Raw genomic sequence first — 24,267 nt, forward strand, 5'->3', positions numbered from 1 at the left:
AACCATAGGCAATTTCTATCCGGGCAAAAAGTGGAATATAAGAAATAAATGATTGTGCATGAAGTGAGCCTGTGTATGGAAGTGAGAAAACAAACTACAATAAAAGCATGCATAATAAATGAGCCGAGCATTAGAGGGATTCACACTTTTTTTCCGGCACAGGGCAAAACGAAGGCTTTTTCCAGTCCAAACCAGAACTGTTGAGTTCAGGCTTTTTAATTATGAAAATGTATCCCATTTAATTGTGGGATTATTTGGGTTCAGGTCACTAGAGGAAGATTATTAGAAGGAGGTGATTATTCATTTTTGTATTAGTTTTTGTTTTCCCTCTGTGGCCAAGCAGCAAATTTTGAGTTATGAGGGGCTCAATTGGATGCCTATGTTTGTGCGTATAAGGTTTTGATTTGTTTACATGGGTAGTAATATACACACAGGGAGAGCCAGTGGTGGAGTCAAACCCACACACTCCTAATTGTGAGGCAGACGTGCTAACCAGTGCACCAACGAGCTGCCTAGTGTGTGTGTGTGTGTGTGCAAAAAAAACCAAAATCCAGCGATGGGTCAATTAATGAAACTTCATTTTTCATTCCCAGACTGTAGCTGACATTTTACGAGTTTTTTCTGCGGATGTCAGAGTACATGAAGCACTAAATAGTAACCATGAACTAAATGTGTGCACATGAATAAGGTGGCCTTGGTGGAAGGTGAATTAAATCCATCCAATCCATTTTCTACTTCTCTTATCCTCATGAGGTTAGCTGAGCTGGAGTCAATCGCAGTAAATTGCATCATGGAAGTTGAAATTGCCATGGGAACCACTGCAGTTGCCCATTTTCCTGCAGAAAGGCATGTTTTTGAATGACCATGGGAGTCTCAAAATAGCATTTGAATAATTTCATGATCCACTGAGACTGATGCTTCACTTTTCAATATTAAACAGCTCAAAAAGTGCGCTTGAACATTGACAGACTCTGCAGAAAGTAGTTAGTACCAAGAAAAAAAGAAAGTTATTAAACATCTTTCATGGAATACTACTAGTTTTAAATTAAAATGGAACGAAATGCCAATTTTGTAGTTACTCCTCCCTGCCTGCGGGTGGCGGTGTAGAAACAAACGACGGCAAATAGACGAGCGAAGTGCTATTCCAACATGTCTGCCCCCTGAAGGAGAGACAGAAACAGAAACACGAGGATTGTGAAAGCACAGGACGACGAGCAGGTACGTCCTGTACTTCATATCGTTTCTTTTGTGCTGGAGTCATCTTGCTTTCTGTTAGTTTAAAGCGTCCGCTGTCGGTTCGTGGGTTTGGTTAGTGAACGTGATGGTGACGTCCGTCCGGCGTGTGACGTCCAATGTGATTGAAGCAGCTCGTTGAATTGCAATAGAAATCGTAAACACGATCTCAATGTGTCTTCCCCAATGAATGTGTTTGCATTTTTATCAGGATTTGCGTATTGTTTCCTTATTTCTTACACGTATGATGCCCCAATGAATAAGTGTTATCACAATTCTCATACTATATTCAGACTAATTGTCATCACCACCACAATTGTAGTGGACATTTTATTTTGGTATACACAGTAATCCCTCGCTATATCACGGTTTACTTTTCATGGCCTCGCTGCTTCACGGATTTTCTTCACAGTGAATTGAGGTATGGCTTCAGATGAAAAAGACTACAGAGCGGAGTCAGGCTGATGAGAACGTACTGATGATTAAAATGATTATTTTACTGTCGTTATCCGGAAGAAAATGTTTACTTCTCTTTGTTAAACAAATGCTTGGGCCTGAAAACAAAATTTTTCCTTTGGTTTCAATGTTATATCTGTATAATAATGGTAGAAAATGAATAAATAAAGGTGGCTACTTCACGTATCCACCTATCACCGGATCTTTTCGGAACGTAACCCCAGCGAAAAACGAGGGATTACTGTATATCTTTTGACTCATTTGAGTTACCCTACTACCAGATGTGCTCAGTAGAGGACACCCTGGACATCCCAATGATATTTAAAGTGTTTGCAGGGCTCGAAACTAACGATTGCCCGATTGCCCGGGGCAAGTAGCGATGGCAGACGGGCAAGTAGAATTTTTTCCTCACTTGCCCGAACTTGCCCTGCCATAATACCATGTTTTCAAGCTGTAAAAAGACGATTTTGTGCATAATTTCTCGCAACATCTGCCGCTTCTGGTCCGACATTTTGTTTTCTAGGGAGCGGTTAGTTTCTCGTGTAAGTCTGCAATACATTGATAACGGCAAAGCGCTTCGTAATTAAATGCATGCTCCCTTACCCGTCCCTGGCTCTTCTGCGCCAGCAGAGCTTGTTTCCGGTTGGCGGATACGAAGGCATATGAAGGCAAAACTTATAGTGTTGTCTTTTTTATTGCAAAAATGTGTCGGGCAAGTAAAAATCCACTCCAAAAAAATTCGGGCAAGTAAAATTTTGTTTCGGGCAAGTAAAATTTTCTCTAACTTGCCCGAGGGCAACTTGGGCAAAAAATAAGCTTCGAGCCCTGGTTTGGATTGAAATGTCAAAAGGTGTGTTCGATGACTCAGGAACATTAGAGTAAAATGCTCGTGCGCATATATTTGGCCTCTGTGTCATCATGTCACATCAGTTTGTGCTTGCATGTGATTTTGGCTAATACCATTGATGAGCTTTGTTTACTACTGGAACCAGTTATCTATGTAACATTGGTTTCTAATTGTGTACATGCTAGAAGCATGATGTTGAGTCTTTAGCATCCTCTCAGTTTTAATTGCTTTAACGCCATCTTGTGGACTCTATGGGCAGTTACAACCCCTATTGGAGTCATACAGGTGGATTTTTGCTGTTCGCGGCAGGGCTCGGTTCCAATACTTTCCAAGTAGCTTATTGAGTCGTACCTCATGTATTGCATTGCGTGTATTGTATGTATTACCGTTTGTATTTAATTTTTGACTGCTTGCTCTTGTGTAGTCTACTAGTGTGTAACAATTAACATTTAGTTAGGATACTCGGGCAGCAAATAGTAAATCTCAGTTGTTCTCCTTGCGAGCCTAGTCATCCTAATAGTTGACCAGTAACCTATGCAAACGCTCACAAGAGTAAAGGAGTGTAGTATAATCCGTGAGACGTATATACGTGATACAATATTGTGTAATAAAATAGACCAAGGTCCCAGCATTGACCCCTGGGGGACACCAGCGGCATTTATACTTTTAATGTAGATCAATTCACTCTTTTGTACAGAGATATAACTTTCCAATGATTTTCCTCCGGTGGCATTTTCTCCAATTTTATTTTGAACAACCACGTTGTATAAAATCAATAAACAATGCTAAGGATTGTTTTCTAACGGCTTCTCATACCTCTGGGGCTGCTGTCACACGTGGCCTGATGAAGAAGAACACCTTCAAAGATAGAATTTGATCATGTCAGAGGCTTTGTGTAGCCACAAGTCGCCCTGAGATGACGAATGCCCCTCTAGAGAATTGAATCACTGAAATGGCCTGCTGGATCGCGCTTCTTCTTGCGCCATCCTGCTTGAATATGTTCAAGCATAGAGAAACCCTGCTTACCTCAGTTGCATCTTCATTTTTCCTCTCGACTTCATTCTGCACCTTGTGTAAATCTGCTTCCACGTTTAGGATTAATTCGGGTCATCCTGCCATGCATGACACGAAGATGGCCAATATATCAGCAACAGGTCCGTGTGCCTGAAGAAAGCAGTCTGCAGTTGAGTTCTGGCTTATAATGGCAATGCAATCCATAGAATTAAACTTAAATACAAACATTTTCACAAAAGAAACTGTCATTGTATTTATTGAAAGTCCACTATCTTAATACTTAAGTGTGGGGGGGAAAACTCAAAGCATCTTTCCATATTGAAATGTATGGAAATGCCTTGAATCCATTCCAGAAATCAACCCCAAAAAATTTTAATGTGTATTTTGATGAGAAAAACAACTCTACGATATTGTGATTTATATAAAAAAAAGAAACTTTTCTCTGTGATGTGTCAAATTTAAATGACATTTATTTTTACATTACAGGGACTATAACTTTGAAATCTACAATTTAGCAGTCTGCTTAAAATAATGTGGCAATGGAGTTTGACACGTAAAATTTGGTGATTTTTGTAGTTTTATTTGGAAGTGTATTTTCCAGAAAGTTAAATATTTTGGAGGTTGAACTGAACTTTGAGAGAAAGGCATGACAGGCACCCGTCATGCTGCTCATCCACCATAGTTGCTGTTTGTCAAATATGATAGCAGGGGAGGAAATGCAATTCAGAGAAGACAGTAAAGCAAGCAGCCACCCTGGAGAGATGGCGCTTGCATGGCTGATTCGAGTTGCGGGGCGGGGGTAGGCGAGTGGGGGGGGGGGGGGTCCTTGTTTGATCTCGGGAGGTCGCCCAAGTGTTGCTACTGTAGTCAAAACTTTTTGCACAACCGTGCTGAGGATCCGTGCGCTCCCGAGATGTTTTATTTCTCTGCCGTGGTTTCCTAACAAATAGCAAAGCGGACGAGTGTAATGTGCAAAAACGGCTCTATCTTTTACGATGTCTTTTTGGACCAGAGTGGATGTTGATGAAATTCAGGGGCGACCTTTGCTAATGTTTTTACGAGCCTGCGCACCCGTAAAACCAATTTTGTCTCTTAATTCAATCGTGCTGTAGTTGCTTTACAAGAGGTGGCGGTTTGCAACAGAGAGGATAACAATGTCCTCCCTGACATCGTAGTTGCTGAAATAACAAATGTTCCTCAGCGTGAGTCATAGCAATACAGTGGGACCGAAGATGTCTCAGAAAATCCGGTTTTTGTTTTGCGGATTTTATAAGAGCTACTATCAGCTGATTATTTGGTCAGGCCACTCTTTCAACATGATGGAATTACTGTCTGAATCGATGTGTCAACCAAGATTCACCACATACTACTCAAAACCTGTGCTGAGCTCAAATCCAAGGTGACACAACACCACCATCTACAGGGATCTGCTTAGCATTACACCTGCCAGCTGAAGATTTGTCGACGTATTCATAAACAGTTGTTATCTACAAGAAATGAATGAGTTAAAAGCATGAAGAAAATGCTAGCGGGGGCTGGAACTGAATCATGACATTTGAATGCGGAAAATTGATTTGCCATACGAGTAAACCGAGTTAAAGGGGCTCGGTCGTGGAGCAAATGAAACTCAGTCAAGGTGTACCTCTGCATATTGATGAATGGTAACTGCGACGGAGTTGAAAAGCGCCAGAGATGGAGGGTAAAAGCAGGTCTTCTCAACCGACAGCCTTTTGAAGAGTTGACTGCCCTTCGGCACCTGCCATCCCATAATCAAACGCCGAAGCTTGATGAATGCTAACCCAGTGGAGCAGCGGCGTGGTCGTCATTAGAGCCCGCCTCTGTATACAAGCGCTTCTCCACGCTGCCAATCATGAGCCTCCGCTCTGTCATATATTCCTCTCTTTGGTTAGCGTGTTAAAAGCTCCTGGCCCCATTTAATAAACACCTACCCTCTAAGAAAATGTGACTTCCCGAAATCCCTCGCTGCCGGCCAAGGTCCCTGCTCGCGCTGACGATTGTGCTGCCGGTAGACATTTAGTAGTCAAGTCTCTCAGTCGTTTATTGTGCCTCTAATGACATTCAAGAATTTGTGCAAAGATCGACAATGAGACAGGATTGCTTTTATAATTTTGTTATTTTCCTACCGGTATCCAAGGACAACAGCGTGTCTCCAAGGCTTTTTAGCCCTTTCCTCTCCACCTCCCATCGGCAAGCCTCAAATGTGCACTATTATTGTGCTGTGTCTCAATCCACCCATTTTCTCTTGTCTTAATTCCCTTCAACTGAAATGTGAATAGGAGCCACTTTTTCTTACCATGTCAATTAAATGAATAGCTGAGTGTAAATTGCTTCTTATGGTCATGTTTTGTTTAAAAACATAATGCCTCAAGTGGAATTTACGAAGTGGGGATAAAGTCAATGTCCTTGAGCAAAATCCACGACTGTTACCTGACACCGGGAATACACTGAAAATGTATCACTGGCGATAGGTAGAAATTTGCAAAATAAAGAGCATGCTGGCTTTGCAAAACAGACCCATAAAAAAGAGAATTCAACGCTGAGATCCGAGTTTAATTTGTTCCATGATCCATAACTTGACTTATTTATGATTATGACTTATTACTCAAAACACTTGAATCTCAACTCATCTTTCCCCTTTGAAAAAAACAACAAAAATGTAGACATGTGAATTTCAATGAAGAGAAAATGTCACTCATTTGTATTCTACTTAAAAAAAAATACATGATTGTCATAACTAAATAGAATTGAATAGTGACACGCGTGATTTGAAAATGTACTGTGATGATGTTTGCGTGCATATGGAAATGTTTAGCTGTCCAACAAGCATTAAACCAACTTTTAAATGGCTGGTCAATAAATCTTGGTCGTGCATCAACGCTTTTGTCATTATGTACTTTGCTTGGCCTCTCGCGGGAAGCTACCATGAAGTGGGTTTGCAAACTCAGATGTTGAACTAGGTTAGCGTAGCGCTGGCTAGCTGGTACAAAAGGATAGATTTAAAATTGGACCTAAAGCAAAACATATTTAGGGGTCAGCCAGTGGCCAAGGCAGGTCAAGGAATCCTCTGAGTTGATTTAAACAGAAAAATAATAGCAAATGGGGATTTTGGGTGGCTGGACGATCTCTCGTAAAAAAACAAAACCAAAAAAAACAAAATGGTGTCTTACAAAAGACGAACCGTGTTATCGTGGGAGTTCACTTTAAAGTACATCAATCATAGATGCCAGATAATAAAGATAGATTATTCCAACGATTTCACAGTCACGTTTAGCGAGGAAAAAAAATCCCAACTAATCTATATTTTTAATCTTTAAGGCAGCCTGCACTGATGGGTCTCGTAAACGTTTCATACGATGCGGATGAAACTTCCACAGTGTGAATATTAATGCTGCAGTGATGCGAAGCAAGTTTTATTTATTAAGCAGCACAGCTGGTCTCTCCCGCCTCCACACTACTTTCATGTTTTAGCTTTACATTTAAAGTTAGATATCAGACATTAGAATGGGAAAAATCTCTGGGAACACACGCTGAGCACAGCGGTCATCATCTCACCGGCTGGAAATTCTCTTTTCCTTTTTTGAGGCAGGGGGGCTGTTTTTTTCCGTGTCAGTGACATGTGGATTTCAGCGCTGCCCCGACCCCACTGAGGAAGCTACTGTTTTAAAAAACAAAACAAAAAACCCCCACGACCAATCTTTGTTTTTTTTGCACTGATTTGCCTTAATGGAAATGAAAGAGTATGAATATTTGATATCTGCATGTGGTTTGCTCCCAAGCAGTTCAAGTTGCCCAAGGTCACATTTTAATGTTAGCTAGTTTAATCAAGCCTATAGTTGCTTGTTTTAACAGATTATAATCGCTCCAAAGGTGGAGATCTCCATTATCTGCCATTCATTTGAATTTCCGTTTTTTTATTTGATTACATTTGTATTCATCTTCATTTCAACTCCTCAATTCTACCTGTTGGTATTTCATATAACATTAGTTTATAACCGAGAAGAAATCAGGTTCACGATTGTGCCGGCAAGCATCTGTTAGTAAAGCATCCCCTTGACTTGTAAATAAAACCACCAATTGACTTTGGTTGGTGGTCTCCTTGAAGAGGATTCCAAAAAAAAAAAAAAGTGCCTAATTGCCCAAAGAAGACACAGCGGCAGGCCTCACTAGTGCAATTAAGCTCACCGTTTTTAATTAGGAGCTGATTAATCTCTCTAAAATGAGGCCTGTCCTTGAATTGCACTGTTTTTCCAATTAGTTTTCCAGCGGCAATAGCTTTTACACGCGCGTGAAAAGCCTTTTTGTAATATCGCCCGGCGCTTGTAACAAATAGCTCGTAATAAAAGAGCAACCAGCAGGGCGGGGCGGGGTGCCTCGGATCGCCGTGCGACGCCAAGTATATTGGCGACAGGTGCCGTGTTTCCCCCAACCGCCACCTCGTTTTTGCTGCTTTTATTGACTTGTTTACTTGGATCTTTCTGGCACCGGCCATTTGACAATTGACTGGGGAGGAGGGTTGAATGCTGTGGGAAAATCATTTACATTTTCATTTGGAGGTACAAAAGGAGCGTTGTGCTTTGCGGTCACGCTCGCCAAACTTCATTAGCAATGTTTCACCTTTGTAAAAAATGCAAAATAATGAGGGTTGAATCATATGTCGATATTTGACCCTCTGGTGTTGCCGTAGAGCTTGCAATGCAGATTGCTTTCTGCGGTGTTAAAATGGACACAGTAAAACTTTCTGCCTTCTGTCTGGCCTCAGCGTTTTTGCGGAAGCACGGCAATATCATTGCTGTCAGGCAACAACTCTGAATGTCCAAACATGGGTATCTTCATATTTCCCCACAAATGGATCATAAGGACCAATCCCCACATGGTTTGTTCTTTTCACAAATGAATGTAATGTGCTGAAAACAGCTCAATAGAAAATCTATCATCTCTCTTGGAGTCTGTTTGAAAAGTTTTTCTGTGTGAACGATGGCGAGTGAAAAATAATTAGGTTAGTTACTCTGTCTGTTTTGTTAAGAATGGATTTCTGCAACGCTTCGGTGCAGAATGAACTGGTGAGCTCCAAAGATAAGTATGTGCAGATAATTCTGGAAGAAGATATCTATCTATCTATCTATCTATCTATCTATCTATCTATCTATCTATCTATCTATCTATCTATCTATCTATCTATCTATCTATCTATCTATCTATCTATCTATCTATCTATCTATCTATCTATCTATCTATCTATCTATCTATCTATCTATCTATCTATCTATCTATCTATCTATCTATCTATCTATCTATCTATCTATCTATCTATCTATCTATCTATCTATCTATCTATCTATCTATCTATCTATCTATCTATCTATCTATCTATCTATCTATCTATCTATCTATCTATCTATCTATCTATCTATCTATCTATCTATCTATCTATCTATCTATCTATCTATCTATCTATCTATCTATCTATCTATCTATCTATCTATCTATCTATCTATCTATCTATCTATCTATCTATCTATCTATCTATCTATCTATCTATCTATCTATCTATCTATCTATCTATCTATCTATCTATCTATCATTTATCCATTCATTTATTCATCCATTCATTTATTCATCCATTCATTTATTCATCCATTCATTTATTTATTACTTTATTTATTTATTACTTTATTTATTCTGTCATTATTTTTCCTCAGGTGGTAAGGACAATGGTGGCCCCATAACCCCGCCCCCTTCCGCGCTCCTCCTGTAAATACTTAAAAGCGCACCCTGTCTCAAATGCGATTACATTCATGTGTCATGGTTTACAGCGTTGTTGTGTGCCACTCAAGGTAATGAGCATCCAACATTGTGTTCAGAAACCCACAAAATGCTCGACACTCTATAACAACAAAGCAGAACAATGTTATTGTTGCCGACACTTTACGCAATGTGCACACATCACTTATTTACTTTTCTTTTCTTTTCATGCAAGTGCTGCTGTTTTTTTCCTGCGGGGAGCTTCACGAAAATATAAGTTTCTTTTTAAAAAAAATAAAAATACTTTGAACTGTGAATCCGTCTTTATCGCAGGGGATAGTTTCAAATCGGTGATACAGAGAGACCGTATCCGAAGAGAACTTTTTCACACTTAATGCCTTTCCCAACAAGTTATTAGAACACTTTTTAAAGTATTCCTTTGGGCTGACTTTCATGCTGTCAACAAAATAGGTGACTATCATACAAATATCACTTTGTGGAACCAAAAAGAAGACTCTCGCTCAAACAGTTCTCCAAAGAAAAGGTCAAAAGGTTCTTGATTCAAGACAGTTAGCGCTCTTAAAACTGAGATTTAAGATCATTTAAAACTTCAATCAAGTACACAGCAGGAACACATTCAACAGAAAAGAAAAAAAAACCCTGCATATTTCAACACAAAAAATGATCAACTTAATATAATTATGTCCAGCCAAGATTTGCTAGCTTAATGCTAACTTTGCAAAAGACCATAGACAGATTAACGTAAATAAGCATCAATGTCAGAATAATTATAAAACTTTCAACGGATTTGCAGTCATGGACATTTCTATTCATCAACTTGAAATAGGGACGTGCAACTCTCCGCCAAAACCCGAATGGATACGAATTTTGTTGGGTTGCGAAGAAGGTTCGACATTAAAAACGCCACTGACATTCAACTCGGGCCATGCAGTCAGCATCACTCATCGCGTCTCTCAGTTGTATATCTGCAAAGAATTATTTCGCCGACAAAAGCCCTTTCTCAGTCTTACGTTGTTTTACAGAGTGTCAGCGTATTCCCCACGATATTCGTATCAACGAAAGCGATGAACCGTTGACGAGCCAAGACAACATTGAAAGGGCTCACAAACAATCGATGGATTCCGTAGGACAGAGAAAAATAGTAACTCGGCGCCATTAGAAGGACTTCCCATCAAGTCATGAGTCTCTGTTCGAAACATTTTTCTCACCTCCGCTTTTGGTAATAAGGCAGTGATTTTTCTGCCGACGTTTCCATCAAGCCCGGTTTGGACAAAGTGCATTAACGCGCTGCACTTTTGCTTAACGGGCAACCCGGCCGGGAAGTGCCACGGGACGAGAGCATGTCGTTGCTGTCTTATTCCGTTCAGCTTCCTGCCACTTTGATTGGATTGTTCCCGTGCACAACAGCTCTGATTGCTGCTCATTTTGCAGCCTTATAGCATGTTTGCCGCGTGGCCTCTATCCTTTGAATGTAATGTAAATTCCGCCGTGACAAAGCGTGCTCCGAGTGCACTCGTGTTATGTAGGTCACCTCTTCACCGCTTCACTCGTCGTGATGCCTCGTTTCATTTAGCGGCGCAGCGAACCCCTCGCTCGCTTTTAGCAGATGCACTCTCAACTGGAGTTGAGAGGACACTTTTTGAGCCCCTTCTCAAAGCGTTCATTGCGTTAGATCTCAAGTACCGTATTTTCCGGCCTATAAGGCGCACCGGACTATAAGGCGCACCTTCAATGAATGGCCCATTTTAAAACTTTATCCTTATATAAGGCGCACCGGACTATAAGGCGCACCATTAATGCATCATGTCAGATTTTTAATCCAAATCAAATCATTCTCCATTTTATCTTTTTTATTTCAACTTCAGACGGAACAAATTACTTTATAATCATAAAATAATGATCCATAGTCTTTTTGATTGATGATTCATAGTCTTCAGTGGGCCACTTATGATTGATTTCATGACACAATTATTCTGGCCAGTTTAAATTTAGGAATTTGGTCCATATATAAGGCGCACCGGACTATAAGGCGCACTGTTGGTTTTTGAGAAAATTTTAGGTTTTTAGGTGCGCCTTATAGGGCGGAAAATACGGTAGATTAAAATTGGGTTGAACCATTAATCCGGTCAGATTGACCTGGCAATGTAGCAGAATTCTGTTTGGAAGTTGTAAATGTTCATTTTGGTCAGCTGGTTGGCTTTATTTCATTTTTCTCAAAAAACAATTATTAAATCACAATATTGAGGAAACCAAAATTCCAATATCATTCAGCGCCGGAATAAAAGCACTCTTTGATGCTTCTCCGAACAAGCCTGCAATTGTTATTTTTGCCCCAGTTTTCTTCCACTGTGATGTTTATTTTTTGCCAGTTAGCGTTCGACGCCTCTGCGCTGTCTGCTGGCAGACTTGATCTGAGCCGCCGGGCACTTTTTCCCTTCACTCAAGTAGCTTAGTTGCTAAATGGCTCCCGTGTAGCTACGCCTGACGAAAATCGCCTCATTGTGTTCTGCCGTTTTTCTGCTCTTTTGTTCGTAACTCGGCAGCAGTCTGCATCTGGCGAGTGGCCTCCCCTCTGTTGATCTAATTGGATCCCCTCTGCTGCTCATGATCAAGCGTCACTATAACACTCCATCCCTCACCCCTTCTTATTTTTATCGAATGCCCAACACCGACCCAAATTGCATAGCTCAACCTTAAAACTTCTATTTCTCCCCCGGCTCGCTTCATTGATCTTTTCTTTTTTCTCTCGCTCGCAATCTCTCCTTTTTTATTTTTTTATGGCTGTGCTTGTATCACTTTGATTCCATCAGAGGATTACGAGCGTGCGTTTATACGTTCGGGCTCTCCCTAGGGAAAAGCCACGGGTCCAGGCTTTTCTCCCCACTCGACTAAATCTTCTAATTTGGTTTTTGAAGTGTGATTGGGGGCGGATCTCTCTTTAGGGTTCACGCATGACAGAACTGACACTCCCATGCTGCCTTCACTTGTTGGTTTTGTTATTTCACGGCCATTCAGATAGATAGAGGTACCGTAATTTTCGGACTATAAGTCGCGTTTTTTTTCATAGTTTGGGTGGGGGGGCGACTTATACTCAGGAGCGACCTATATACATGTATATGTTTTTTTTCACTTTTTTGGGCATTTTATGGCTGGTGCGACTTATACTCCGGTGCGACTCATAGTCCGAAAATTACGGTATTTAACTTTTTAATTTGGATTTCAAAACATTTATACTTGGGGCTGTTCTTCACTTCCATTGGCAATTTATTCCATTCGCTTGCGGCATTACTGCTAAATTCTGCTTGAGCATGTTTGCTTTGAAACTCGGGCACCACTAAGAGTCTGCAGATTTTAGAATACAGTTGAGTTTATTTTCAATTATCATTTCTTCGGACCCCAAGCAACTAATGGTGAAAACGGTCAAAGTAAAAACGGCGTGTAAAGTACAAGTGGGCGTCATACTTCATGTTTTGGAGTTTACGTAAATCTTTCCAAAATTCAAAGAACTTTTCCCGGTTTAACTTGCAGTTTGGGTGTTGAAAGTACTTTTTGTTATCCTCAGTCCCACATGCTTGGCACTTAACTCCCCGCTGATGGGAGTTTAGCGGTGACACGTATCTAAAAAATGAGCTGAGGTGTTTCAATCCTGCCATCTATCTGTCTGTGATAGATGAAGAATCTGACACTGCTGCTTATCCATCACACCTTCGCCACCTCGGGCAACTCCAGCTTTCGCTGTGCCGATCGAAGACAAAGATATATATTTTTTAATTACTCGCCTGCTGCGGGAGGATGGCAAGGCGCCGCATTTGCCTGTGGCTTTTGCTATTGACGTTTTTGAAGTTGATGATGTTTCAATGAGCCCCGTGTGTAAATCAGTTGCTGCGCTTGTATTATGAAGTCATGCTAATTTGCTGTGTTGTCATTTCAGAGGCTGTGTTCTCTTATTGGCTCGCTGGCAAATTAGAAAAATGTCAAAGATTTCCAAGGCCGCCAAGACCGTAAAGAAGTTGGACGTGAGCGGCGTGATCCGAGCTATCGTGAGGTCGGGACAAGCCACACCTGGGCCCCCGCTGGGTCCTATCCTCGGACAGGTTGGTTTTGTTTGTTTCTCCCAGTAAAACACACATAGAAAAAAATAATTGTTTTGATTATTGTATATTTAAAAACCAGCTAAAATTCATGATTGAGTGTTCAAAATGTTTGAAAAAAGTAGCGGCTTATAGTCTGTAATTTACGGTAATCATATTGCTAACTTAGGTGAGTTAATGCAAATTAGCCTTGATTTTACAGTCAATAAACCTTTTTTTTTTTTTGCCTCTTCAACACACAGATATGGCTTAATGCTAAAGTAGAAAGCAAAATACTTTTCACCGGCTAACAGAAGTTAGCATTGGTATTTTGGTATTTCTAACTGTTCAATCAACATTAACGAAGCACCAACACGTCAAAAAAAAAAAAAAAAAAAATTGTATTTGAACACCAAAAGATTCAACCAAATCAGGTAGTATCACAGCTATAGCGCTGCCTCTTCTTCTTGCTCTCGTCGTCATCTTATGCTGCTCGCCATATTGTGGTACACTGGTATTGCACCCAAGACATGCAACTCAATTAAAACATGCTTAAAAGCCACAAAAAAAAGAAATAAAACAATGGTTTAAAATCTGCGATTTAACAAAGGTGCAAATGATGAAGAGCACTATAGCAGGGCTTTAATAATATTTATTAAATCTTAATGTTACCACCTGACCTTCTACTCACATCTCTTAATAATTGCGGACCACAACCTGATCTTTCGTCTCAGCCCTCACTCTGTCTTTTTTCCATCATGCTCTCCTTACTGCCGTTATTCTAGTTGCACATGTCCTTTGTGCCCCTATCGACAATAGCCTCACGCATTCTGCATCTGAATTACGAACGGCACCAGTCCGTATTCCTCTCGATATATTTGACACTTTAGAAAATCAGTTAATTCCCGTACACTCCCTTTTAAACCACATGTCTTTCAAATCATCTTTCCTCATTAAAATAGATGAAAAGGCCATTAATAGGTTCCAGCACCATGACAAAAGAAAACCTTCAACCAAATTTTTGGCCTCTTTTAATTAGGAAAATAGCATTTTACAATATTGAAGTTTTAAAAAAATACAGTCACTTTATAATATCATTTGATAGATTGTAAAGAATTGTACGATTTGTGCATTGTGATGAGATTGTTGTTGCTGATACTCATGGCTGCCATTCAGACATGCTACACGTCGATTGTTGCCGAAATTTGCCACCTCTTAATCCAAATCAACTTGTAAATCGGCTTAGTTAATTAGCCTCGCTTGCGTGTTTGAAACTTGATCTTGATCTAAGATGAGCAAACTGAACTCTACCGTCGGCCGCACTGACTCTTTTGATATGAGATGAGAAGGCGCTGAAATACATCAAGCCGTCACACAGCCCCCGTCTAGTTTTTATTGCCTTTTGGGCTATCTCTGTCAGAATTTGTAATGCCTTTCCAACCACCCTGAGACTGCCTGCGTAAAAAGATCCCGTCTGTGGCTATATTCTTTTAACAGCTCTGTTGGCAGATGGGTGAAAACAAAAACAAACCAACAATAAAAAAAAATAAAAAAAAGTCGCAACCCCCCTGTGGACCATTTGCGCTGCACTGCACTGGCCAAACGTCGGTTCATTTTATGATATATATCTCACACGCAATAGAGGGGATTGAGTTTGGATCGTAAGGTCTCTTTTAAAAGGACAAATATACTGTAATAAAGAGTCGCACCTATGCTTTAATCGCATGCAATTTGCACATCTTTTATTCTGGTTAAAACACACACTTGCGCTCGCTTTATTAGGAGCGTCTGCAGTCCGTGCCGCTTTTACAAAGCTCATAATGTTCCTGTTTTTATTGACACTGTCGGAAAGGTCGTAATTCTACTTTATGTTCATCACTCAGGACTTAATGGGTGGCCGTGTTGCACTGGAGTGAATTATATTCGAAGCTGATCCGCTCTCATTTTGTGCATGCTAATGGAGTGGCCAAAATATTAGGAACAACACGTACACCTACATGTGACCTTTTCTTCAGCATTGAATGTAAAACATTTATTTTTCTTCCTGGTTCGTGGACCCTTGTACATGGAAATAGCCATCCTAAAAATATTACGTATTGGGGGTTACGTAATCACGGCTCCCAAAAGCTTTAAATGCATTTAAATTTTATGAGCACACTCAAACTGAAGGCCTCTTATTTGCACTCCATTGTGCTTCTAGTTGAAATTTAATGTAAAACTGACAAAACAAGAGGAGAAAGCATTTTTAGATTTTCAACATCTAATGTAAATTTGTCTAACCGCAATCCGCTGGCATAACGCAAAACGTGGGCGATGGCCTAGCGAGAATTAGCATAGATGTTACGGCCATTTTAAACGTTGAAACAGATGCTACTTTGTCACTCATGCTACTCAAAACATATCGACCAGGCCGACAACAATATTCATACATATATGTACACTACCGTTCAAATGTTTGGGGTCACAAAATTGTTTGGGTGACACCAAACCTTTGAACGGTAGTGTATATATTTATTTAGATAATTATTTATAGATTATATATATATAATCTTCTGTGTAAAAAATCTTATAATATATATGTATACTTATATTCATAGATTATATCTAATCTTATACAAATATAAGATATAATTTATAATATTTAATTCATAATATTTTATTATAATAATATTTACACTACCGTTCAAAAGTTTGGGGTCACCCAAACAATCTTGTGACCCCAAACTTTTGAACGGTAGTGTATATTCATGCATTTGCTCCGCTCTGTGGAAACAAATAGAAATGCGATAGAGAGGAGCAACATAAAAAAAGCAAAAAAAAAAAAGAAACTATGTAATGTTCTTCTCAGGGTCCACAATTATTGAATGCATTTTTTTTTAAATTAATGAAATACACAAGGCCACCCATGTCGCTCTGCCGACATTCTTATTCCGGTGGTCTCGCCTTGCTTCTGCCATTCTTATTCTGGTCTCCTTTGCGCAGGTAGGTGCCACAAATTCCTTCACGGTTTCTTCACTCGAGACACAAACGCCACCTGTCTGTTTACGTCAGCCAAATGGGCCAAATGAAGGTTGAAGTTGATTTTGCTTTCGTTCCACACAATGTCCTCGTTCATTTGCCCTGGTGAGGTTCATTTCCCATTGTTAACACAAGCGCTGTATAACCTTCACGGTGCCAATTGCTGAAACTGCCTTTGAATGCAGCATGAGACCAAGAGTATTACCGCAAATTTTTTAAAGACTCAATTTTTATATGAGTAAACTTTCTTTTTTATCATGAGTAGAATTGTTGATAGACACAAACACTCTGCGCTTTTAAAAGCGTCTCCTCAACGTGAACAGTGCTTTGCTGTAAAAGTTTACTGTAAAACTGTTTTCTTGATTTAAATGCTTTTCCTAGACAGTCTCAGTTTAAGACTCCATTATAGGATCTTCTTTTCAGAATCACAAAATATATATTATATTAATATTATATTTGACGTTTCATTTTGAGAAATAATGTTTTAAAGCCACTTCTGTTAAATTGGGCAGACTCCGGCCAACACTTGGCCACGCCCCTTAAAGGTTCAACAATACAGTTGTTGTGGCTTGTATAAAAAATGTTATGTTCGAATGAAACACAAGGCGATTTATTTCGTTATTGACGAATTCAATCATATTTGTGAGGGTAATATGTGAGTCTGGAAGTTATTAATAGCATTTGAATGGAACAAATTGATTTGATACAAGGACATCATGCGTATTTTTCACAGAAGGAATTCAATTTGGAAATCCAAGTAGCACTGTCGCGGTCTGTTGTCAAGTGGGTTTGCTGACTGCTTGTAGGAGTTTTGGTGTCCGAGCCGTCTGCGTCGGTTCCCACCGACTTTGAAGTCGTCTCCTCCAGCCGCAGCGTTGACATGGTGAGCTGTGATGAAAGATTTAGCTGCCAGTCTGTGGCTTAAATGTGGGCGAGCGCCCCAAGGCGGCTCTCGCTGCATCGTCAGGGAAATGACAAGGTGAAGTGGTTGCGAATGCGCGGCCGCACGGAATAAAAAAAATTGCGTTACATCGAAGGGCAAACATGTTCTATGCGTTAAGTTTGGAAGTGGAAGGAAGTACATCGCAAATTCAAATGACTGAGGGAAATAATGTTGAGCAGCGAGGACAAAAAAAAAGTCCATTTTGGCTCTGGAGAGCAATTACAGGCTAGACTGAAATTAGCACAGACTATGAAGAAAAGCGTCCGGGAAACAAAAGGAAGCACAAAGGGACTCAAAGTGTGAGAGTCTACAGGGAGCTGAGACAAAACACTGAAAAGTGTATCCAGAGGTTAGCAGGCTCGAGCGATTCGGAACAAGTGGCTGCTTGGTTTGTGTGGAGGAGAAAAGCGCAAAGGTACCCAAGAGGGAACGCGTGGAATTCGAATTTATTGAAATGGAGAGCGAGCTTGATGACACAAACAGGGTTGACTCCAGTTGGGTGCTGTTGATGAACACAATTGGCGTGTGAATATCATCTTATTGCTGCCCTTTAGTGAGTCCTTGTGTCACCCCAGTGAAAAAGTTCAGGCTCCGCCCCTGCCTCTGAAACGAAAGAAATTCCCACCATGGATACCCGTGTGTTCATTAGTCTAAGTATGTGCCATGAGCGTGGCTTGTAAAGCAAGCGGTGAGACAAAGAGTGTGTGACAAATGGCCCCACTTGATCCTAATGGGAGGCTCAAAGAGGTGCCGGCGGTGCACTTGACATGATGGCGTCAAGACTTTTGTCTGCAGCCTTTCACCTAAAGGCGAGAGCACACTTGAGCATTCCGAAAGGATTCGGCGGCATAATTGTGATGAATGTCGGCCTTTTGTTAGCGCGACATTCCGCCGGGGAAATAAAAGCGGCTTTTCCCCTGCACGTTGTATTTACATATTGGCTGGGATGCTTATGTGTGTCCATTTCGGGCTCTCTTTGTGTGCTCATCATGTCTGTTTCATATGCTTGCCATTGTTTGTGACCGTTTGTGTGCCACCAAATGGACTCTGATTGACTTTTAATAGAGCTCAGGAAGTGCAAGCAAGTAGGCCCTTATTGGTCTTGAAGGTTCTATTGGCCTTGAATTATTTCAAGTGCCTCCTTTTTGTGTGGAGCTGACAGGTTGCCAATACTCGCAGATATGTGCCTGCAGCATGCGCCACAATGTGCCAAGGCGAGCATGATGAAACATTTTATTTTTGTCAGATTTCATTCGGTCCTCGAGGCGTAGAGCTGACCACGGTCTGGCCTTGGTAACCGCCGACGATCTTCCCCGTCCGCTCTACTGCTGTAGGCCGTAATGCTTCCAAAAATGACAACCCCGCAAATTAGTCCTATACTGCCAATAGTGAGCATCCGTGAGTGACTGATAATATAATCATTATAATAAGAGATTAGGTGGTGAATTTCGCCTTGTCATATTTCGTGGCAGAGAAAAGATAATTGGGAAGTCTAATCCGACATAGGTGAGAACTGTTACAAAAACGATTGATGAATTCCTAATGACCGCATTTCTAATAAGCATTGGCCAATCATTGGAACCGACTTGCAACAAAACAAAAATATAGACATGGCTAGCAAGCTCATTTTGTGAGCGATTCGAAACAGTCCCTTTGCGTGGACGGCATGAGAAGAGAGGTCTTAAATTATTTCTGCACCGTGGTAGTTAGCCGACAGATCAATCAAACAAGCTGACGCTCCATCCCACTCGGCGACTGAAATAAAAAAAGAGATCATTCTGCCGTTTCCGCAAAGACGTTCATTTTCTTTCTTAATTCGAACAATACAAAGTGATTTAGCAAAACACACTTTTTTTTTTTTCCCCCTCAGCAACGAGACATGATAGAATGTGATTTTTAGCTGGACAAATAAGTTAATTGCGGCGGACGTTCCTTTGCCTGCACAATTACGTACTTTGACTGCAACTACCCAACAGTTTAAAAAGCATTAAAAGTTAGAAAACCAAAACACACAGAAAATCATTAGCGTTAGCTTAATAGCATAATTGCCATTTTGAACTTAACCCGCATCAATAAAAATGATCAATGTGCTTGTTAAAATGTTTTTGTTTTTCTCAGCGTAGGTTCATCCAGTTGATCGTAATTCATCAAACAATTGGGCTCTTCTTGTTTTATGAACTGGTTTGCTTTATTCTAGTTTTCTGAAAACATTGGGGGGAGGGCAAAGCCTTGGACAATTATGCTCTTAGGCTAAAAATATCATCGCTCTCGGTCAGAATCCTCACATGTCACAAAATAAACCGTGCGTTAGGACCCCTGACCGGACAAGAAGGTTCTTGACGGTTCTTCCCTTCAAAACATTTGGACCGACAAGGTTTCCGCCTAACAGCGGTAATTTGCAGAGGAATGAGCACGGGGAGACATAGACGTTCATTCTCGAACGACCTGGTTTAAAGTCGATTCACTGTTTCCGTCCACAAACGAACACGGTGCTCCAAGTGTGCATAAATCCAAGCGTCACATCCATCGTGTCCGTCTGTTTGGCTTGTCGGCATTTTGGCCACGTCTGTGCATAGATTATGCACACTGTACATTTGTGCGCGCGAGTGCATCTAAAGTTCATGGGAAATGAAAGAGGGTGCCAAGGGTGACTCCGTGTGTCCCGGGCTCAGTTGGGAGAGCGCGTGGCTTTGCGAGCGAGACAGCGTGTGAAACTGAGCCGAGGAAGTTTTGCCTTGAGACTGGCCCTCCACCTGCTCCGAGCCCTGACTGGGCAGCGTGGATTCTTCGGTTTGACTTCCGGTCGCCGCCCCGCCCCCGCCCGGACCGCGCTCCTGCTTGTGGCGCTCCCAGGCCGAGCTCAGCTTCACCGCCAACGCCAACATGTTTTTGCCCAGGAACACGGTGGAGACCCGGGGGTCCCTGTACCACAGCATGCCAGCGCCCCTCAGGCCCAGAGTGAAAACATTGATGGTGACCAGGCTGAGCCAAGGGTACAAAGCCTCCTTGCGGGGCCCTCTCTGTCCCGGCAGGCTGGTGGCCCCCAGTTCCGTGAGCGCCACGCACGGTAGCAATAGCAGGAGGGCGTAGCAGTAAAAGAAAACCAAGCCCTCGGCCCAAATGGGCAGCCGTTGGTCGGGGCCCGCCGACCCTACGTGGGCTTCCCACAGCCCGGCTTGCAGATCCAACACGTCCAGCAGATCCACCACCACCCACAGGAGGCGACCTCGCACCTCCTGCTTCCTGCGCTGCGGCGTCATGTAGTCAGCGCCTGTCAGGATCAGGAAGAGGGACGGCAGGCAGATGGACAGCAGGAGCGTCAGGACCTTCCTGGCGAGCGGGTCGGGCGGCCGGCGCTCCTGCCTGTAGTTGTGGCAGACGAAGAAGAGCTTGAGCTGCAGCAGCGACAGGAACAAGAACCACAGAGCGTTGGCGAAGCCGCGGCGGGGGGACCGCGCCTCCGACACCACCCCGGCCGACACGAAGCGCAGCGCCATCAGGAAGCCCGCGTCGCCCAGCAACACGGCCACGCACTGCCACACGCTGGGCCCCGGCAGCCCGCGAGCTCCCAGCATGCTTTGCTCCAGCAGATAGAGGTCCACCACCGCCATGGTGCTCACTGTGACCAGGGTGGAGACGCACACCTGGGGTGTGGGCACCATGCCTGGAAAGACACGGTGAAGCTCATTTTAGTTCAGATCAAGATTTAGGCTGTCATTTGCGGCCGTTGGCTTGTTTCTCAGTCATGCCGCTTTTTTGATGGGCTACATTCCACAGTCCAAAGGCATTGACTCCCAGATTTCCTCCGCACACACACATGGAGTTTATTCCAGACCGATGGACCAGCATAGCAAAATGGCTTCTTCCCTAATTTGGTTTGCACTCTTGAGACATTCATCTGAAGATGAACAGAATATTTACCCTCCAATATCTTGACTCAACATGGCCTGTTTGCTATCTCAAGGCCATTGTTTTTGCTTCGCCCACAAAAGATGGTCTCATCTGCTTGTTGCTATGGCTAGCAATGTTGTTTTGGGCTCAGTGAGGGCTTTTTATCTTTGGCCAGAGTTTTCTGCTGTAAAGTTGGTTAATTTTCACAAATGCCCTTCCTTTCGTTGCTTCCTCTCTGGGACATTCCGACCAGTCGCTTTCACTCGCAATTCGCTCTCGGTGTATTCATAATTGATTCACTCGGCTCCGTCCGCCTCGTTGATTCTGTTAGCTCGCTCGTTTCTTCTCAGATTTTGCCAAAGGCGGGTAGGAACCAAGTAAAAATCTATCGTTACTGTATTTGTATTTGCTCTTTACTTGAATATTTGTTTTTCTGACGACTTCCTTTTTCCAAGTGTCTGTCCAGATTGTGATTACTTTTTGCCAACACTGTTAAAATCATCCTCGTTCCGAACGAACAGCGTCAAATTACTTTTCTGTTCTTAGCGAACACGCCGTGACTCGTAAGTCAGGCGCGGAATAAACCTCACTATTGATTGCGGAATGCGCAACGATCATTGGATTTAGTGAAATATGTCCCACGCATCTTTATCATAGCTGTCCCCGAGGGTGTAACCCTTCACGCTGATCGATGTGATTATTATAGTGAAGTGTTAGCTGCGAATGGGGACGGTGTCACGTGATGCGGCGAGCTAACATGCACTGCAATAGGGACAAAAATCTTCAAATGATTAAGCATACTTTTTTAAAAGTACATCAAACGCCACAAAAATTCTGACTGCAATCTGTGAGTAAATGGTTCCCCCCGCAAAAAAGGTTTACACTGAATTGTAATTGCCAATAGATGCCACAAGAGGGCAGTAAATGAACACTTGCCTAAATGAAGCTCCTCAAATCACTCCAATGGCACCAAAGCACTACTAGTTATTCACAAAATCACCAATAAAATAGTGAATTCCTCTTTGTTATTGGATGATGATGATGATGTTTCTAGGTATATTTTTCAACGGGTTGTTGGGCGAAGGTTTTTACCCGACCGGCTTTTCTGAAAAAAAATCCAGCTTTATAAACTACTGTAATGACGACAGATCCCTGTAGATGGCGGCGTTACACTGCTATGAATTTGAGATCCGCACAGGTTTGAAGCAGAAGGTGGTTGTGAATTTCAACTTGTCACGTCTAATATAAGGGAGAGACGTGTCAACACATTGAAAGTCGGACAAGTTTAGACACCTTGCACTCTAACAGAGAATGGGGAATTTATTACTTAATGATGTCCCAACCAACACTTTTGGGCTTACTATACTGAGGGCATTAAAGGTCAACTACAACAGGGTGGAGTTTCACTGCATTAATATTTTTCCTGTGGTGGATGCTCCCACCCTCCTCCCCGAAATAGTAAAAAGGGCCTTTAGTGTCTCCTCTGCGCCATGTGACACATTGAAGATAACCGAGAAACTCTGCCGAGTTAAAAAAGGAGCTTGGAGATTCTCTGTGTACAAAGATGAAAATTAGCATATGACTCCAAGTAAAAGATTAATAGGCCTCTTGGCTTTCTGCCTAATAAAGTGTTACTGCATAATGTTAATAGTTCATAAATAATCTCCAAGGGAGAGGGGGGTGGGCTAAGAAGACACCAACACAGATAGAAAGTGACTTCCACGCTCTTAAATGAAGGCGCCTCTTCAGCTTGGAGCGCATGAATGCGAATATATTCGTCACAGGCGGCGTTGAAATATATCACAGATTTTTAGGGGGGAGTTGTGTGAATCAAAGCCAGAAGAAGCGCTTAATCTGCTCCCGGTGTGGACAGGCGCTGATCACGTTGGCGCTTTCCTCATATCTGATTGTCTCGGAGCCCTTTTGTTTCATCACCCTCTTAAAGTTGATTATCAGCAGCCTCAAATTGGATGAATTTGAAATGTCGCCCTGTGGGCGAGCAAACCAGATCTTCTGCAAGATGGCAGGCGGAGGTTTGATTGATGTTTTCTGTTGTCGCGCCACCTCTTTAGCTATTCCACCAATAACGTGGAGGGGAAATCTCCCACTTGACTGTTTGCGTTGCGGTGGCGCCACAACGCTGTGCATTTTATTTTGTTGTGAGCGGGGCGGAGGGCCCATAGCCCACCTGTCCGCCGCGCTCATCAATCACCGGCCAATTCATCACGAGCACTCCCTCCTTCTTGTCTGCTTGGTGACAGCGCCGTTGACAAGGTGAGGCAACCAATTTCGCTTTAAGCATGAGTAATGGCGTGTAGGCAGGTGTGTGATGACGGCTCTTTATTGGACTCATGTTGATCTTTTCTCTTAGCGCCACAAAAAAGACATTTCTGGTTCCATTCAGCAATTTTGTTAATGTTTTTTATGGCGCTGATTCATAATAGCCTGAAAAGTTGAAATGATTAAGCCACAGATTGTTTTTGCATTATTGTTGCAATCTGATTTAATCATTTTGTGACTTATACTTACACCACACTTGTGTGGTTAAATTTTCTAAATCTGGGCTATTCATGTTTCATTTGCCTTTATTTTAGTGAAGGTGTGTCCGTCTGCGAACGTAGCGAGTTGATTTTTTTGTTAGTATTGGTTCAAGGTCACGACAATCGCCGGCGTTGGGCAACAGTTTAATGGCTTGACCAGTTTTTTTTTTTTGTCAAAACATGTTGTATCCCGTAGCGGCTTTGTGGTCAAGAATGAGTTTCATTTTGGTAAAAGCGCTGCTCCTGTGGCATTTTATGTTGTGGAAAAATGTTAAAATGGATTGAGGAGCTTCGTTCGGACAAAGGTTTGCTTTGGCACAGTCTTGCGGCATTACGGTACCAAGGAACTGTGTTGAAGTGAGTGGAGGAATTACATTTTGACAAGAGTATTATTTTTGAGGCATCATCTAATTTCCAAAAGTAGTGTTTAGGGGAAATCATGTGACAACTTGGTGCTCTGGGATGCTCCAG

At 42.0% G+C, this 24,267-nt stretch overlaps 3 protein-coding genes across 4 annotated transcripts in view; 1 reads left to right on the top strand and 2 right to left on the bottom strand.

Moving 5' to 3' along the window:
• The window catches only part of lnx2b (ligand of numb-protein X 2b), a 169,028-nt gene that overhangs the window by 47,100 nt on the left and 97,661 nt on the right, over positions 1-24,267 (bottom strand). The gene's annotated exons all lie outside the window — the stretch shown is intronic.
• mrpl11 (mitochondrial ribosomal protein L11) overlaps positions 1,103-24,267 on the top strand; it is a 40,923-nt gene continuing 17,758 nt past the window's right edge. The window contains exons 1-3 of one of the 2 annotated variants that reach the window (XM_061289253.1): positions 1,163-1,218; positions 8,595-8,631; positions 13,266-13,428. In XM_061289253.1, coding sequence (XP_061145237.1) covers positions 13,306-13,428 — 123 coding nt within the window. In that variant the 5' untranslated portion in view covers positions 1,163-1,218; positions 8,595-8,631; positions 13,266-13,305. Of the gene's footprint in view, positions 1,219-8,594; positions 8,632-13,265; positions 13,429-24,267 lie in introns of both variants that reach the window. The other variant, XM_061289262.1, reaches the window with a different exon arrangement.
• Positions 18,619-21,027, bottom strand: tmem265 (transmembrane protein 265). The gene has a single exon (XM_061278427.1). It carries the CDS (start codon positions 21,025-21,027, stop codon positions 19,978-19,980), a length of 1,050 nt encoding a protein of 349 aa, XP_061134411.1. The 3' UTR covers positions 18,619-19,977.

This window comes from Syngnathus typhle, linkage group LG1 (genome assembly GCF_033458585.1).
Source record: "Syngnathus typhle isolate RoL2023-S1 ecotype Sweden linkage group LG1, RoL_Styp_1.0, whole genome shotgun sequence".
NCBI classification, from domain to species: Eukaryota; Metazoa; Chordata; class Actinopteri; order Syngnathiformes; family Syngnathidae; genus Syngnathus; species Syngnathus typhle.

Excerpts from the sequence above, each read along its gene's own strand:
- tmem265 (XM_061278427.1), bottom strand. The coding sequence starts at position 21,027 with ATGGTGCCCACACCCCAGGTGTGCGTCTCCACCCTGGTCACAGTGAGC.